Below are 15040 nucleotides of genomic sequence, written 5' to 3'. Positions count from 1 at the left end.
CTTCACCCCTGCCTTGCTGAGCCATTCTGGAGAGAGACTGGCGTATATCTTCACCCCTGCCCTGCTGAGCCATTCTGGATGGAGACTGGCCTATATCTTCACCCCTGCCCTGCTGAGCCATTCTGGAGAGAGACTGGCCTATATCTTCACCCCTGCCCTGCTGAGCCATTCTGGAGAGAGACTGGCTTATATCTTCACTCCTGCCCTGCTGAGCCATTCTGGATAGAGAGACTGGCCTATATCTTCACCCCTGCCCTGCTGACCCATTCTGGAGAGAGACTGGCCTATATCTTCACCCCTGCCCTGCTGAGCCATTCTGGAGAGAGACTGGCCTATATCTTCACCCCTGCCTTGCTGAGCCATTCTGGAGAGAGACTGGCCTATGTTTTCACCCCTGCCCAGCTGAGCCATTCTGGAGTGAGACTGGCCTATATCTTCCCCCATGCCCTGCTGAGCCATTCTGGAGAGAGAGACTGGCCTATATCTTCACCCCTGCCCTGGTGAGCCAATCTGGAGAGAGACTGGCCTATATCTTCACCGCTGCCCTGCTGAGCCATTCTGGAGAGAGACTGGCCTATATCTTCACCCCTACCCTGCTGAGCCATTCTGGATAGAGAGACTGGCCTATATCTTCACCCCTGCCCTGCTGAGCCATTCTGGAAAGAGACTGGCCTATATCTTCCCCCCTGCCCTGCTGGGCCATTCTGGATAGAGAGACTGGCCTATATCTTCCCCCCTGCCCTGCTGAGCCATTCTTGATAGAGAGACTGGCCTATATCTTCACCCCTGCCCTGCCGAGCCATTCTGGAGAGAAACTGGCCTATATCTTCACCCCTGCCCTGCTGGGCCATTCTGGATAGAGAGAATGGCCTATATCTTCACCCCTGCCCTGCTGAGCCATTCTGGAGAGAGACTGGCCTATATCTTCACCCCTGCCCTGCCGAGCCATTCTGGAGAGAGACTGGCCTATATATTCACCCCGGCCCTGCTGAGCCATTCTGGATAGAGACTGGCCTATATCTTCACCCCTGCCCTGCTGAGCCATTCTGGAGAGAGACTGGCCTATATCTTCACCCCTGCCCTGCTGAGCCATTCTGGATAGCGAGACTGACCTATATCTTCACCCCTGCCCTGCTGAGCCATTCTGGATAGAGAGACTGACCTATATCTTCACCCCTGCCCTGCTGAGCCATTCTGGAGAGAGACTGGCCTATATCTTCACCCCTGCCCTGCTGAGCCATTCTGGAGAGAGACTGGCCTATATCTTCACCCCTGCCCTGCTTAGCCATTCTGGAGAGAGACTGGCCTATATCTTCACCCCTGCCCTGCTGAGCCATTCTGGAGAGAGACTGGCCTATATCTTCACCCCTGCCCTGCTGAGCCATTTTGGAGAGAGACTGGCCTATATCTTCACCCCTGCCCTGCTGAGCCATTCTGGATAGAGAGACTGGCCTATGTCTTCACCCCTGCCTTGCTGAGCCATTCTGGAGAGAGACTGGCGTATATCTTCACCCCTGCCCTGCTGAGCCATTCTGGAGAGAGACTGGCCTATATCTTCACCTCTGCCCTGCTGAGCCATTCTGGAGAGAGACTGGCCTATATCTTCACCCCTGCCCTGCTGAGCCATTCTGGAGGGAGACTGGCCTATATCTTCACCCCTGCCCTGCTGAGCCATTCTGGAGGGAGACTGGCCTATATCTTCACCCCTGCCCTGCTGAGCCATTCTGGATGGAGACTGGCCTATATCTTCACCCCTGCCCTGCTGAGCCATTCTGGAGAGAGACTGGCCTATATCTTCACCCCTGCCCTGCTGAGCCATTCTGGAGAGAGACTGGCTTATATCTTCACTCCTGCCCTGCTGAGCCATTCTGGATAGAGAGACTGGCCTATATCTTCACCCCTGCCCTGCTGACCCATTCTGGAGAGAGACTGGCCTATATCTTCACCCCTGCCCTGCTGAGCCATTCTGGAGAGAGACTGGCCTATATCTTCACCCCTGCCTTGCTGAGCCATTCTGGAGAGAGACTGGCCTATGTTTTCACCCCTGCCCAGCTGAGCCATTCTGGAGTGAGACTGGCCTATATCTTCCCCCATGCCCTGCTGAGCCATTCTGGAGAGAGAGACTGGCCTATATCTTCACCCCTGCCCTGGTGAGCCATTCTGGAGAGAGATTGGCCTATATCTTCACCGCTGCCCTGCTGAGCCATTCTGGAGAGAGACTGGCCTATATCTTCACCCCTGCCCTGCTGAGCCATTCTGGATAGAGAGACTGGCCTATATCTTCACCCCTGCCCTGCTGAGCCATTCTGGATAGAGAGATGGGCCTATATCTTCACCCCTGTCCTGCTGAGCCATTCTGGAGAGAGACTGGCCTATATCTTCACCCCTGCCCTGCTGGGCCATTCAGGAGAGAGACTGGCCTATATCTTCACCTCTGCCCTGCTGAGCCATTCTGGAGAGAGACTGTCCTATATCTTCACCCCTGCCCTGCTGAGCCATTCTGGATAGAGAGACTGACCTATATCTTCACCCCTAACCTGCTGAGCCATTCTGGAGAGAGACTGGCCTATATCTTCACCCCTGCCCTGCTGGGCCATTCAGGAGAGAGACTGGCCTATATCTTCCCCTCTGCCCTGTTGAGCCATTCTGGATAGAGAGACTGTCCTATATCTTCACCCCTGCCCTGCTGAGCCATTCTGGATAGAGAGACGGGCCTATATCTTCACCCCTGTCCTGCTGAGCCATTCTGGATAGAGAGACTGGCCTATATCTTCACCCCTGCCCTGCTGGGCCATTCAGGAGAGAGACTGGCCTATATCTTCACCCCTGCCCTGCTGAGCCATTCTGGAGAGAGACTGGCCTATATCTTCACCCCTGCCCTGCTGAGCCATTCTGGAGAGAGAGACTGGCCTATATCTTCACCCCTGCCCTGCTGAGCCATTCTGGAGAGAGACTGGCCTATATCTTCACCCCTGCCCTGCTGAGCCATTCTGGATAGAGACTGGCCTATATCTTCACCCCTGCCCTGCTGAGCCATTCTGGATAGAAAGACTGGCCTATATCTTCACCCCTGCCCTGCTGAGCCATTCTGGATAGAGACTGGCCTATATCTTCACCCCTGCCCTGCTGAGCCATTCTGGATAGAAAGACTGGCCTATATCTTCACCCCTGCCCTGCTGAGCCATTCTGGATAGAGAGACTGACCTATATCTTCACCCCTGCCCTGCTGAGCCATTCTGGAGAGAGACTGGCCTATATCTTCACCCCTGCCCTGCTGAGCCATTCTGGATAGAGAGACTGGCCTATATCTTCACCCCTGCCCTGCTGAGCCATTCTGGAGAGAGAGACTGGCCTATATCTTCACCCCTGCCCTGCTGAGCCATTCTGGAGAGAGACTGGCCTATATCTTCACCCCTGCCCTGCTGAGCCATTCTGGATAGAGAGACTGGCCTATATCTTCACCTCTTTTTCTTCTTGTCTCAACATTTTAAATGATCCTCACTATCTTCACACATATTTGAGATGTTTGTCCCTGACAGCCGCAGCTCAATAATCAGCTAGGCCTGTTGCCATGCTTCCCAGCTGGTCATAGGCCTACGAGCTTGTGATTTTTTTAAAGATAAGCTAATGATCCTCGATTCCTCTGCGGCTAAGTCATGCTTTCTGGTGAAGTAATTTGAATGATTTTATTTATGAATATACAGGAGTAATTATAGAGTTTTTTGGCATTTTATTTCCATTTACTTCCCTATTGGACCCACCGCTATGTCATGTCTCTCCTGTTCTATTAGACCCAACACTATGTCATTTCTCTCCTGTTCTATTAGGCCCACCACTATGTCATGTCTCTCCTGTTCTATTAGACCCACCACTATGTCATGTCTCTCCTGTTCTATAGGACCCACCACTATGTCATGTCTCTCCTGTTCTATTAGACCCACCACTATGTCATGTCTCTCCTGTTCTATAGGACCCACCGCTATGTCATGTCTCTCCCGTTCTATTAGACCCACCACTATGTCATGTCTCTCCTGTTCTATGAGACCCACCACTATGTCATGTCTCTCCTGTTCTATAGGACCCACCGCTATGTCATGTCTCTCCTGTTCTATTAGACCCACAACTATGTCATGTCTCTCCTGTTCTATTAGACCCACCACTATGTCATGTCTCTCCTGTTCTATAGGACCCACCGCTATGTTATGTCTCTCCTGTTCTATTAGACCCACCGCTATGTCATGTCTCTCCTGTTCTATTAGACCCACCGCTATGTCATGTCTCTCCTGTTCTATTAGACCCACCACTATGTCATGTCTCTCCTGTTCTATAGGACCCACCACTATGTCATGTCTCTCCTGCTCTATAGATCCCACCACTATGTCATGTCTCTCCTGTTCTATTAGACCCACCACTATGTCATGTCTCTCCTGTTCTATTAGACCCACCACTGTCATGTCTCTCCTGTTCTATTAGACCCACCACTATGTCATGTCTCTCCTGTTCTATAGGACCCACCGCTATGTCATGTCTCTCCTGTTCTATAGGACCCACCGCTATGTCATGTCTCTCCTGTTCTATTAGACCCACCGCTATGTCATGTCTCTCCTGTTCTATTAGACCCACCACTATGTCATGTCTCTCCTGTTCTATAGGACCCACCACTATGTCATGTCTCTCCTGTTCTATTAAACCCACTACTATGTCATGTCTCTTCTGTTCTATTAGACCCTACACTATGTCATTTCTCTCCTGTTCTATAGATCCCACCACTATGTCATGTCTCTCCTGTCCTATTGGACCCACCACTATGTCATTTCTCTCCTGTTCTATAGATCCCACCACTATGTCATGTCTCTCCTGTTCTATAGGACCCACCACTATGTCATGTCTCTCCTGTTCTATAGATCCCACCACTATGTCATGTCTCTCCTGTCCTATTGGACCCACCACTATGTCATTTCTCTCCTGTTCTATAGATCCCACCACTATGTCATGTCTCTCCTGTTCTATAGGACCCACCACTATGTCATGTCTCTCCTGTCCTATTGGTTTTCATTTCAACTTTCTTTCGTTGTCCAGAAGCCAAAGGCACAATCCTGGTCATATTAGCAAGCCATCATAGTTGATGCATCTTTAGATTCCCCCTTTAAGTTTCTAACAGAGATTTTCATCTCTGCCACACATGGAACCGCAAACAGGTGTGCTGTTTAGAATGTTGTTTTCCCAGGTGTTCTGTTTAGAATGGTGTTTTCCCAGGTGTGTTGTTTTAGAATGGTGTTTTGTCAGGTGTGCTGTTTAGAATGGTGTTTTCCCAGGTGTGTTGTTTTAGAATGGTGTTTTGTCAGGTGTGTTGTTTAGAATGGTGTTTTGTCAGGTGTGCTGTTTAGAATGGTGTTTTCCCAGGTGTGCTGTTTAGAATGGTGTTTTCCCAGGTGTGCTGTTTAGAATGGTGTTTTGTCAGGTGTTCTGTTTAGAATGGTGTTTTGTCAGGTGTTCTGTTTAGAATGATGTTTTCCCAGGAGTGCTGTTTAGAATGGTGTTTTCCCAGGTGTTCTGTTTAGAATGGTGTTCTCAGGTGTGCTGTTTAGAATGGTGTTTTGTCAGGTGTTCTGTTTAGAATGGTGTTCTCAGGTGTTCTGTTTAGAATGGTGTTCTCAGGTGTGCTGTTTAGAATGGTGTTTTGTCAGGTGTTCTGTTTAGAATGGTGTTCTCAGGTGTGCTGTTTAGAATGGTGTTTTCCCAGGTGTGCTGTTTAGAATGGTGTTTTCCCCAGGTGTGCTGTTTAGAATGGTGTTCTCAGGTGTGCTGTTTAGAATGGTGTTTTCCCCAGGTGTTCTGTTTAGAATGGTGTTCTCAGGTGTTCTGTTTAGAATGGTGTTCTCAGGTGTGCTGTTTAGAATGGTGTTTTCCCAGGAGTGCTGTTTTAGAATGGTGTTTTGTCAGGTGTTCTGTTTAGAATGGTGTTTTCTCAGGTGTGTTGTTTTAGAATGGTGTTTTGTCAGGTGTGCTGTTTAGAATGGTGTTTTGTCAGGTCCGCTGTTTAGAATGGTGTTTTGTCAGGTGTGCTGTTTAGAATGGTGTTTTCCCAGGTGTGCTGTTTAGAATGGTGTTTTCCAGCTAATTGCACATTTGAAAAATTAAGTTTTATTGGCTGCTTCATTACATGAGTTGCATGTTCTGTTAAGATGCATTTACCATAATGTAAATGTCATTTCCGTCATTCTTTCCGTTCATGTTGTCGAGCGCAACACACACACTAAGCATCTCTGTTGACCCGCTGATAGCAGAGTTAGTCCCACCGGACGGAGATCCAGTGAAAATGCAGAGCGCCAAATTCAAATAAATTACGATATGTAATTACACATGCAAAGATACCAAATTAAAGCTACCCTTGTTGTGAATCCAGCCAACATGGCAGATTTCAAAAAGGCTTTACGGCGAAAGCAAATTATGCTATTATCTGAGGACAGCACTCCAGTAAACAAACACAGACGATCCTATTTCAACCCTCCAGGCGCGACACAAAACGCAGAAATAACGCTATAATTCATGCCTTACCTTTGAGCTTCTTCTTTTGACCCTCCAATATGCCCCATAAACATCACAAATGGTCCTTTTGTTCGATTAATTCCGTCGATATATATCCAAAATGTCCATTTATTTGGTGCGTTTGATCCAGAAAAACACCGGTTCCAACTAGCGCAACGTGACGACAAAATATCTCATAAGTTACCTGTAAGCTTTGTCCAAACATTTCAAACTACTTTTGTAATACAACTTTAGGTATTTTTTAACGTAAATAATCGATCAAAGTTAAGACGGGATGATCTGTGTTCAATACCGGAGGAGAGCAAAGTGTAGCGAGCTTTCAGGTCACGCGCCTCTAACAAAGAGTACACTTCTCTCTAACCTCGTTCTGAACAGTGCTACTTCTTCATTTCTCAAAGGAAAAACCTCAACCAATTTCTAAAGGCTGTTGACATCCAGTGGAAGCGATAGGAACTGCAGGAAGGTCCCTTAGAAATCTGGATTCCCAATGAAAACCCATTGAAAAGAGTGACATCAAAAACAATATCTGAATGGTTTGTCCTCTGGGTTTCGCCTGCCAAATAAGTCACAGATATGATTCAAACAGTTTTAGAAACTTCAGAGTGTTTTCTATCCAAATGTACTAATACTATGCATATCTTAGCTTCTGGGCCTGAGGAGCAGGCAGTTTACTTTGGACACGCTTTTCATCCGGATGTGAAAATACTGCCCCCTATCCCAGAGAAGTTAAGGCCTTCTTGCTGGCTGTATTTGTCATTTCCTTCTGTGGTGGAATGGATGCCTGGACTGTAGTGTCCAGTGTGTTTTGAGGTTTTCTTTTCATAGTTTTGTGTGCGTGTATGTGTGAATGAACCTGTGTGTTTTTATCAAAAGCTAGCCACTTTATTTAGAGTGAGTACCTGAGGCTGTGTCTGTCAGAGAGAGAGAGACCACTCACCTAGTCTGTCTGTCTCCTCAGTGAGATACCACTCACCTAGTCTGTCTGTCTCCTCTGCCCTGGGGAAGGTACTATTCTATTACTTATAGACTCTATGTTCTCTTTATCCCTCTAATATCTATTTACTGTACAACTATAGAAACTCACTGGGTTGGAAATCCATTACAAATTCACTGTGATGTGTAAGTGGTGATGCTCTTTCCTTCTCTGGTATTTTGAGTGTTTTTTGACATGTTGTTTATTGAGAGTCAATGGCTAATCTGTCATTTATTCTCTCTGTCCTTCATTCTGTCTCTCTCTGTCTGTCTCTCTCTCTCTATCTGTCTCTGTTTCTCTCTCAGGTGAGTCTGGACTCCCGGGTGAGAGAGGTGATTAACAGGAAGATACAGGAGCCTACGCCCCACACCTTTGAGGACGCCCAGCTTCAGATCTATACCTTAATGCACAGAGACTCCTACCCTCGCTTCCTCAACTCGTCTCTCTACAGATCACTGGTTCACCCGGGCTCCCGCACCTCCTCAGAGTCTTAGGTTCACCCGGGCTCCCGCGCCTCCTCAGACCTAGGTTCACCCGGGCTCCCGCACCTCCTCAGACCTAGGTTCACCCGGGCTCCCGCGCCTCCTCAGACCTAGGTTCACCCGGGCTCCCGCACCTCCTCAGAGTCATAGGTTCACCCGGGCTCCCGCACCTCCTCAGTCCTAGGTTCACACGGGCTCCCGCACCTCCTCAGACCTAGATTCACCCGGGCTCCCGCACCTCCTCAGTCCTAGGTTCACCCGGGCTCCCGCACCTCCTCAGTCCTAGGTTCACCCGGGCTCCCGCACCTCCTCAGTCCTAGGTTCACCCGGGCTCCTGCACCTCCTCAGAGTCATAGGTCCACAACATTTCACTCACTCACACTCCTCTCTCTCTGTCGCATTCTTGATCTCACTCTCTCTCTTTCTCCACCTCTCTCCCTCTGCTCTTCCTCGCTGTCTCAGTCTCGCTCGCCCTTCATCCTCACTCTCTCTCTCTGTCTCACTCCATCTCTATCCCTTGTCTCTGTCTCTCTCCATCCACTCCCCCTCTGTCTCTCTCCATTGCACAACCACTAAAGGAGAAAATATTGATCCTTTTGTGGATTTTTCTAATGATTGTTGTAGGAATTTTCTGTAGGATTTTTTGGGCTGCCATACATTTCACAGTTGTTTTTTTTAAAGAACTCACTTCATCATGCCATATATGGATTTCCTGACTGCACAGACACCCACAAATGCTTCCCTACTCCTTGCATAGTGCACTACCCACATAGGGCTCTGGTGAAAAGTAGTGCACTATATAGGGAAAAGGGTTCCATTTGACAAGCCAAGTTAACTGGAAGACACAGGGTTTTTTCCACAGGAGGAGACAGACACATTATTTCTGTTGGATTTCATTCATTTAACTGCTTGTGGTGACAGCTGCTTCAGCACCAACTACTGATTATTTGGATTTACGTACAACAATCTGCTTTTTGTTTTATAGAAACTGTATTTGTATATAGCACATATATTTTTTCTTTCTCCAGACAAATGTCCTAATTTTGGAAGAGCGCTCAGATAGGAGAAACTCGGCAATAAGACACCGGAGTGAGTCGGACTACTTTCCAACGTTCACACAACGTTAAAGACAACGTTCACACAACGTTAAAGACAACGTTCACACAACGTTCCCAACCCCTGACCCCCCCCCTCTCCCTCCGCCGGACTGGACTGCCTGGACACTGCTGCTCTAATCCGATTCTGACTTTTGAACTCTCACCTTTGACCTGGCCACTGTCTCCCTCACCTCACTGCTATGATTGGCATTGAGTTGAGCTGTGGTTGGTCGATCAATCAGGGAGGGGAGGGGCTAAGCGACTTTCCATCCCAGGTGGGAGGGGGGGGGAAAGGACAACAAAAAATATGTTTTAAAAAAAACGAATAAAAAATGCTATTGAATTGTTAACTGCTTTATGGGAAATGGAGTTTGAGGACAACATATGTCTGTAGTTAGACAGAAGATGATGCCTAGGTCTTAACTTGACTTATTGTCAGTCAAAATGCTTTAAAGTTAGTATTATTAATGTTATTTATTTACATTTTTTGTTCAACTGTGATAATGATTTTACTGTACCTATATAAACAAAACATCCAGAGACTATCAACACAAACTATCAGAAAAGTGCTTTATGTGACACGCTATTCCATTAAATAGTGCACAATTTTTGGGACCAGATCCCCTCAGCTCTGGTCAAAAGTAGTGCACGAGATAGGGAGCCATTTGAGTTTGGGTGTTTCCAGGTTGAAAGGTCCTGCCACCACCTGTAGGTGGTAAATGGTCCTCTCGCTCACAAGCTCTCGTTTTTTTAAACTAGGCAAGTCAATTAAGAACAAATTCTTATTTACATTGACAGCCTACCGGAGAACAGTGGGTTAACTGCTTTGTTCTGAGGCAGAACGACAGATTTTTGACCTTGTCAGCTCAGGGATTCAATCTAGCAACCTTTCGGTTACTGGCCCAACGCTCTAACCACGAGGCTACCTGCCTCCTCTAACCACGAGGCTACCTGCCTCCTCTAACCACGAGGCTACCTGCCTCCTCTAACCACGAGGCTACCTGCCTCCTCTAACCACGAGGCTACCTGCCTGCTCTAACCACGAGGCTACCTGCCTCCCCTGTTTGGTTGGATCCCTGTGGAGTTTACACAATCCCACTAATACACACATCTCACTAATACACACAACTCACTAATACTGTCAGAAAGAGCTATCTAGTACACACACAGAAGTAAATCAACAGGGGTCAATTATCGAAACTGTGTGTGCGTGTGTGCTAGCGTATGTGTGTGCTATTGTGTGTGTGTGTGTGTGTGTGTGTGTGTGTGTGTGTGTGTGTGTGTGTGTGTGTGTGTGCAAGTGTCTGTGTGTTTCCAGGTATGTTGTACAGGTGTATCTCAGATCTCATACAGTAGACGCCATGCCAACCTCGTGCCAACATTTACTCCAGACCATATCAGCTCTATGGCAAAAAAAAGGGGCGGCAGGTAGCCTCGTGGTTAGAGTGTAGGACTTGTCACCGAAAGGTTGCTAGATCGAATCCCCGAGCTGACAAGGTAAAGAATCTGTCATTCTGCCCCTGAACAAGGCAGTTAACCCACTGTTCCCTGATAGGCCGTCATTGTAAATAAGAATTTGTTCTTAACTGACTTGCCTAGTAAAACAAAAACAAAAAATGTCTAACAGACATTTCATTTACTCTGGTGCTTCTGAGTAACATTCTGTAAACAGTGGAGTTGTGAATTTAATTCCCGTCTCTGGAACGTTCAACTGGATGGTTACGGCGCTGTACTGAACGACCCGTTGATAAATGGGGGTTTGGGTTGGGCAACGCTGTAAATACATCACTCGTTGCTTTCAAGCCACATCTGCCCCCCACACAAACCAAACGGGAGCAAACATTTACATTACATTTACACACATTTACACACATTTACATTACATTTAAGTCATTTAGCAGACGCTCTTATCCAGAGAGACTTACAATACGTTTTGGGGAAATGTTTAGTTTCTGTTTGGTTATGTAGCTAATGTTCAAACCCTCTGTGGAGCTGTGAACTGAACTCCTGCCATCACTGGTGGGAAGGGGCCTAACTAAGGACTAGAGGGGCTGCTGGTGGGAAGGACTAGAGGGGCTGCTGGTGGGAAGGACTAGAGGTGATGCTGGTGGAAAGGGGCCTAACTAAGGACTAGAGGTGATGCTGGTGGAAAGGGGCCTAACTAAGGACTAGAGGGGCTGCTGGTGGAAAGGGGCCTAACCAAGGACTAGAGGTGATGCTGGTGGAAAGGGGCCTAACTAAGGACTAGAGGTGATGCTGGTGGAAAGGGGCCTAACTAAGGACTAGAGGTGATGCTGGTGGAAAGGGGCCTAACTAAGGACTAGAGGGGCTGCTGGTGGAAAGGGGCCTAACCAAGGACTAGAGGTGATGCTGGTGGAAAGGGGCCTAACTAAGGACTAGAGGTGATGCTGGTGGAAAGGGGCCTAACTAAGGACTAGAGGTGATGCTGGTGGAAAGGGGCCTAACTAAGGACTAGAGGTGATGCTGGTGGAAAGGGGCCTAACTAAGGACTAGAGGTGATGCTGGTGGGAAGGGGCCTAACTAAGGACTAGAGGTGATGCTGGTGGAAAGGGGCCTAACCAAGGACTAGAGGTGATGCTGGTGGAAAGGGGCCTAACTAAGGACTAAAGGTGATGCTGGTGGGAAGGGGCCTAACTAAGGACTAGAGGTGAAGCTGGTGGAAAGGGGCCTAACCAAGGACTAGAGGTGATGGTGGTGGAAAGGGGCCTAACTAAGGACTAGAGGTGATGCTGGTGGAAAGGGGCCTAACTAAGGACTAGAGGTGATGCTGGTGGGAAGGGGCCTAACCAAGGACTAGAGGTGATGCTGGTGGAAAGGGGCCTAACTAAGGACTAGAGGTGATGCAGGTGGGAAGGGGCCTAACTAAGGACTAGAGGTGATGCTGGTGGAAAGGGGCCTAACTAAGGACTAGAGGTGATGCTGGTGGAAAGGGGCCTAACCAAGGACTAGAGGTGATGCTGGTGGAAAGGGGCCTAACTAAGGACTAGAGGTGATGCTGGTGGAAAGGGGCCTAACTAAGGACTAGAGGTGATGCTGGTGGAAAGGGGCCTAACTAAGGACTAGAGGTGATGCTGGTGGAAAGGGGCCTAACTAAGGACTAGAGGTGATGCTGGTGGAAAGGGGCCTAACTAAGGACTAGAGGTGATGCTGGTGGGAAGGGGCCTAACTAAGGACTAGAGGGGCTACTGGTGGGAAGGACTAGAGGGGCTACTGGTGGGAAGGACTAGAGGGGCTACTGGTGGGAAGGACTAGAGGGGCTGCTGGTGGAAAGGACTAGAGGGGCTACTGGTGGGAAGGACTAGAGGGGCTGCTGGGGGGAAGGACTAGAGGTGATGCTGGTGGGAAGGACTAGAGGGGCTGCTGGTGGAAAGGGGCCTAACTAAGGACTAGAGGTGATGCTGGTGGAAAGGGGCCTAACTAAGGACTAGAGGTGATGCTGGTGGAAAGGGGCCTAACTAAGGACTAGAGGTGATGCTGGTGGAAAGGGGCCTAAGTAAGGACTAGAGGTGATGCTGGTGGAAAGGGGCCTAACTAAGGACTAGAGGGGCTGCTGGTGGGAAGGGGCCTAACTAAGGACTAGAGGTGATGCTGGTGGAAAGGGGCCTAACCAAGGACTAGAGGTGATGCTGGTGGAAAGGGGCCTAACTAAGGACTAGAGGTGATGCTGGTGGGAAGGGGCCTAACTAAGGACTAGAGGTGAAGCTGGTGGAAAGGGGCCTAACCAAGGACTAGAGGTGATGGTGGTGGAAAGGGGCCTAACTAAGGACTAGAGGTGATGCTGGTGGAAAGGGGCCTAACTAAGGACTAGAGGTGATGCTGGTGGGAAGGGGCCTAACCAAGGACTAGAGGTGATGCTGGTGGAAAGGGGCCTAACTAAGGACTAGAGGTGATGCTGGTGGAAAGGGGCCTAACTAAGGACTAGAGGTGATGCTGGTGGAAAGGGGCCTAACTAAGGACTAGAGGGGCTGCTGGTGGGAAGGGGCCTAACTAAGGACTAGAGGTGATGCTGGTGGGAAGGGGCCTAACTAAGGACTAGAGGGGCTACTGGTGGGAAGGACTAGAGGGGCTGCTGGTGGGAAGGACTAGAGGGGCTACTGGTGGGAAGGACTAGAGGGGCTACTGGTGGGAAGGACTAGAGGGGCTGCTGGTGGAAAGGACTAGAGGGGCTACTGGTGGGAAGGACTAGAGGGGCTGCTGGGGGGAAGGACTAGAGGTGATGCTGGTGGGAAGGACTAGAGGGGCTGCTGGTGGGAAGGACTAGAGGGGCTGCTGGTGGGAAGGACTAGAGCGGCTGCTGGTAGGGAAGGACTAGAGGGGCTGCTGGTGGGAAGGACTAGAGGGGCTGGTCGGAAGGATTAGAGGGGCTGCTGGTGGGAAGGACTAGAGGGGCTGCTGGTGGGAAGGACTAGAGGGGCTGCTGGTGGGAAGGACTAGAGGGGCTGGTGGGAAGGACTAGAGGGGCTGCTGGTAGGGAAGGACTAGAGGGGCTGCTGGCGGGAAGGACTAGAGGGGCTGGTGGGAAGGATTAGAGGGGCTGCTGGTGGGAAGGACTAGAGGGGCTGCTGGTGGGAAGGACTAGAGGGGCTGCTGGTGGGAAGGACTAGAGCGGCTGCTGGTGGGAAGGACTAGAGGGGCTGCTGGTGGGAAGGACTAGAGGGGCTGCTGGGGGGAAGTACTAGAGGGGCTGCTGGGGGGAAGGACTAGAGGGGCTGCTGGTGGAAAGGACTAGAGGGGCTGCTGGTGGGAAGGACTAGAGGGGCTGCTGGTGGGAAGGACTAGAGGGGCTGCTGGTAGGGAAGGACTAGAGGGGCTGCTGGTGGGAAGGGCTAGAGGGGCTGCTGGTGGGAAGGACTAGAGGTGATGCTGGTGGGAAGGACTAGAGGGGCTGCTGGTGGGAAGGACTAGGGGGGCTGCTGGTGGGAAGAACTAGAGGGGCTGCTGGTGGGAAGGACTAGAGGGGCTGCTGGTGGGAAGGGCTAGAGGGGCTGCTGGTGGGAAGGACTAGAGGTGATGCTGGTGGGAAGGACTAGAGGGGCTGCTGGTGGGAAGGACTAGAGGGGCTGCTGGTGGGAAGAACTAGAGGGGCTGCTGGTGGGAAGGACTAGAGGGGCTGCTGGTGGGAAGGACTAGAGGGGCTGCTGGTGGGAAGGACTAGAGGGGCTGCTGGTGGGAAGGACTAGAGGGGCTGGTCGGAAGGATTAGAGGGGCTGCTGGTGGGAAGGACTAGAGGGGCTGGTCGGAAGGATTAGAGGGGCTGCTGGTGGGAAGGACTAGAGGGGCTGCTGGTGGGAAGGACTAGAGGGGCTGCTGGTGGGAAGGACTAGAGGGGCTGGTGGGAAGGACTAGAGGGGCTGCTGGTAGGGAAGGACTAGAGGGGCTGCTGGCGGGAAGGACTAGAGGGGCTGGTGGGAAGGATTAGAGGGGCTGCTGGTGGGAAGGACTAGAGGGGCTGCTGGTGGGAAGGACTAGAGGGGCTGCTGGTGGGAAGGACTAGAGGGGCTGCTGGTAGGGAAGGACTAGAGGGGCTGGTGGGAAGGATTAGAGGGGCTGCTGGTGGGAAGGACTGGAGGGGCTGCTGGTGGGAAGGACTAGAGGGGCTGCTGGTGGGAAGGACTAGAGGGGCTGCTGGTGGGAAGGACTAGAGCGGCTGCTGGTGGGAAGGACTAGAGGGGCTGCTGGTGGGAAGGCCTAGAGGGGCTGCTGGGGGGAAGTACTAGAGGGGCTGCTGGGGGGAAGGACTAGAGGGGCTGCTGGTGGAAAGGACTAGAGGGGCTGCTGGTGGGAAGGACTAGAGGGGCTGCTGGTGGGAAGGACTAGAGGGGCTGCTGGTAGGGAAGGACTAGAGGGGCTGCTGGTGGGAAGGGCTAGAGGGGCTGCTGGTGGGAAGGACTAGAGGTGATGCTGGTGGGAAGGACTAG

General features: G+C 50.5%; 1 protein-coding gene across 2 annotated transcripts in view; it reads left to right on the top strand.

The window, feature by feature from the left end:
- Positions 1–10565, top strand: part of LOC129861366 (regulator of G-protein signaling 17-like) — a 161012-nt gene extending 150447 nt beyond the window's left edge. Inside the window, exon 6 of one of the 2 annotated variants that reach the window (XM_055932746.1) lies at positions 7828–10565. In XM_055932746.1, coding sequence (XP_055788721.1) covers positions 7828–8016 — 189 coding nt within the window. In that variant the 3' untranslated portion in view covers positions 8017–10565. The remainder of the gene's footprint in view (positions 1–7827) is intronic. The other variant, XM_055932747.1, reaches the window with a different exon arrangement.
- Positions 10566–15040: the final 4475 nt, after the last annotated feature.

This window comes from Salvelinus fontinalis, chromosome 8 (assembly GCF_029448725.1).
Source record: "Salvelinus fontinalis isolate EN_2023a chromosome 8, ASM2944872v1, whole genome shotgun sequence".
Classification (NCBI taxonomy): Eukaryota; Metazoa; Chordata; class Actinopteri; order Salmoniformes; family Salmonidae; genus Salvelinus; species Salvelinus fontinalis.
This window is presented reverse-complemented; position numbering and strand designations above follow the sequence as displayed.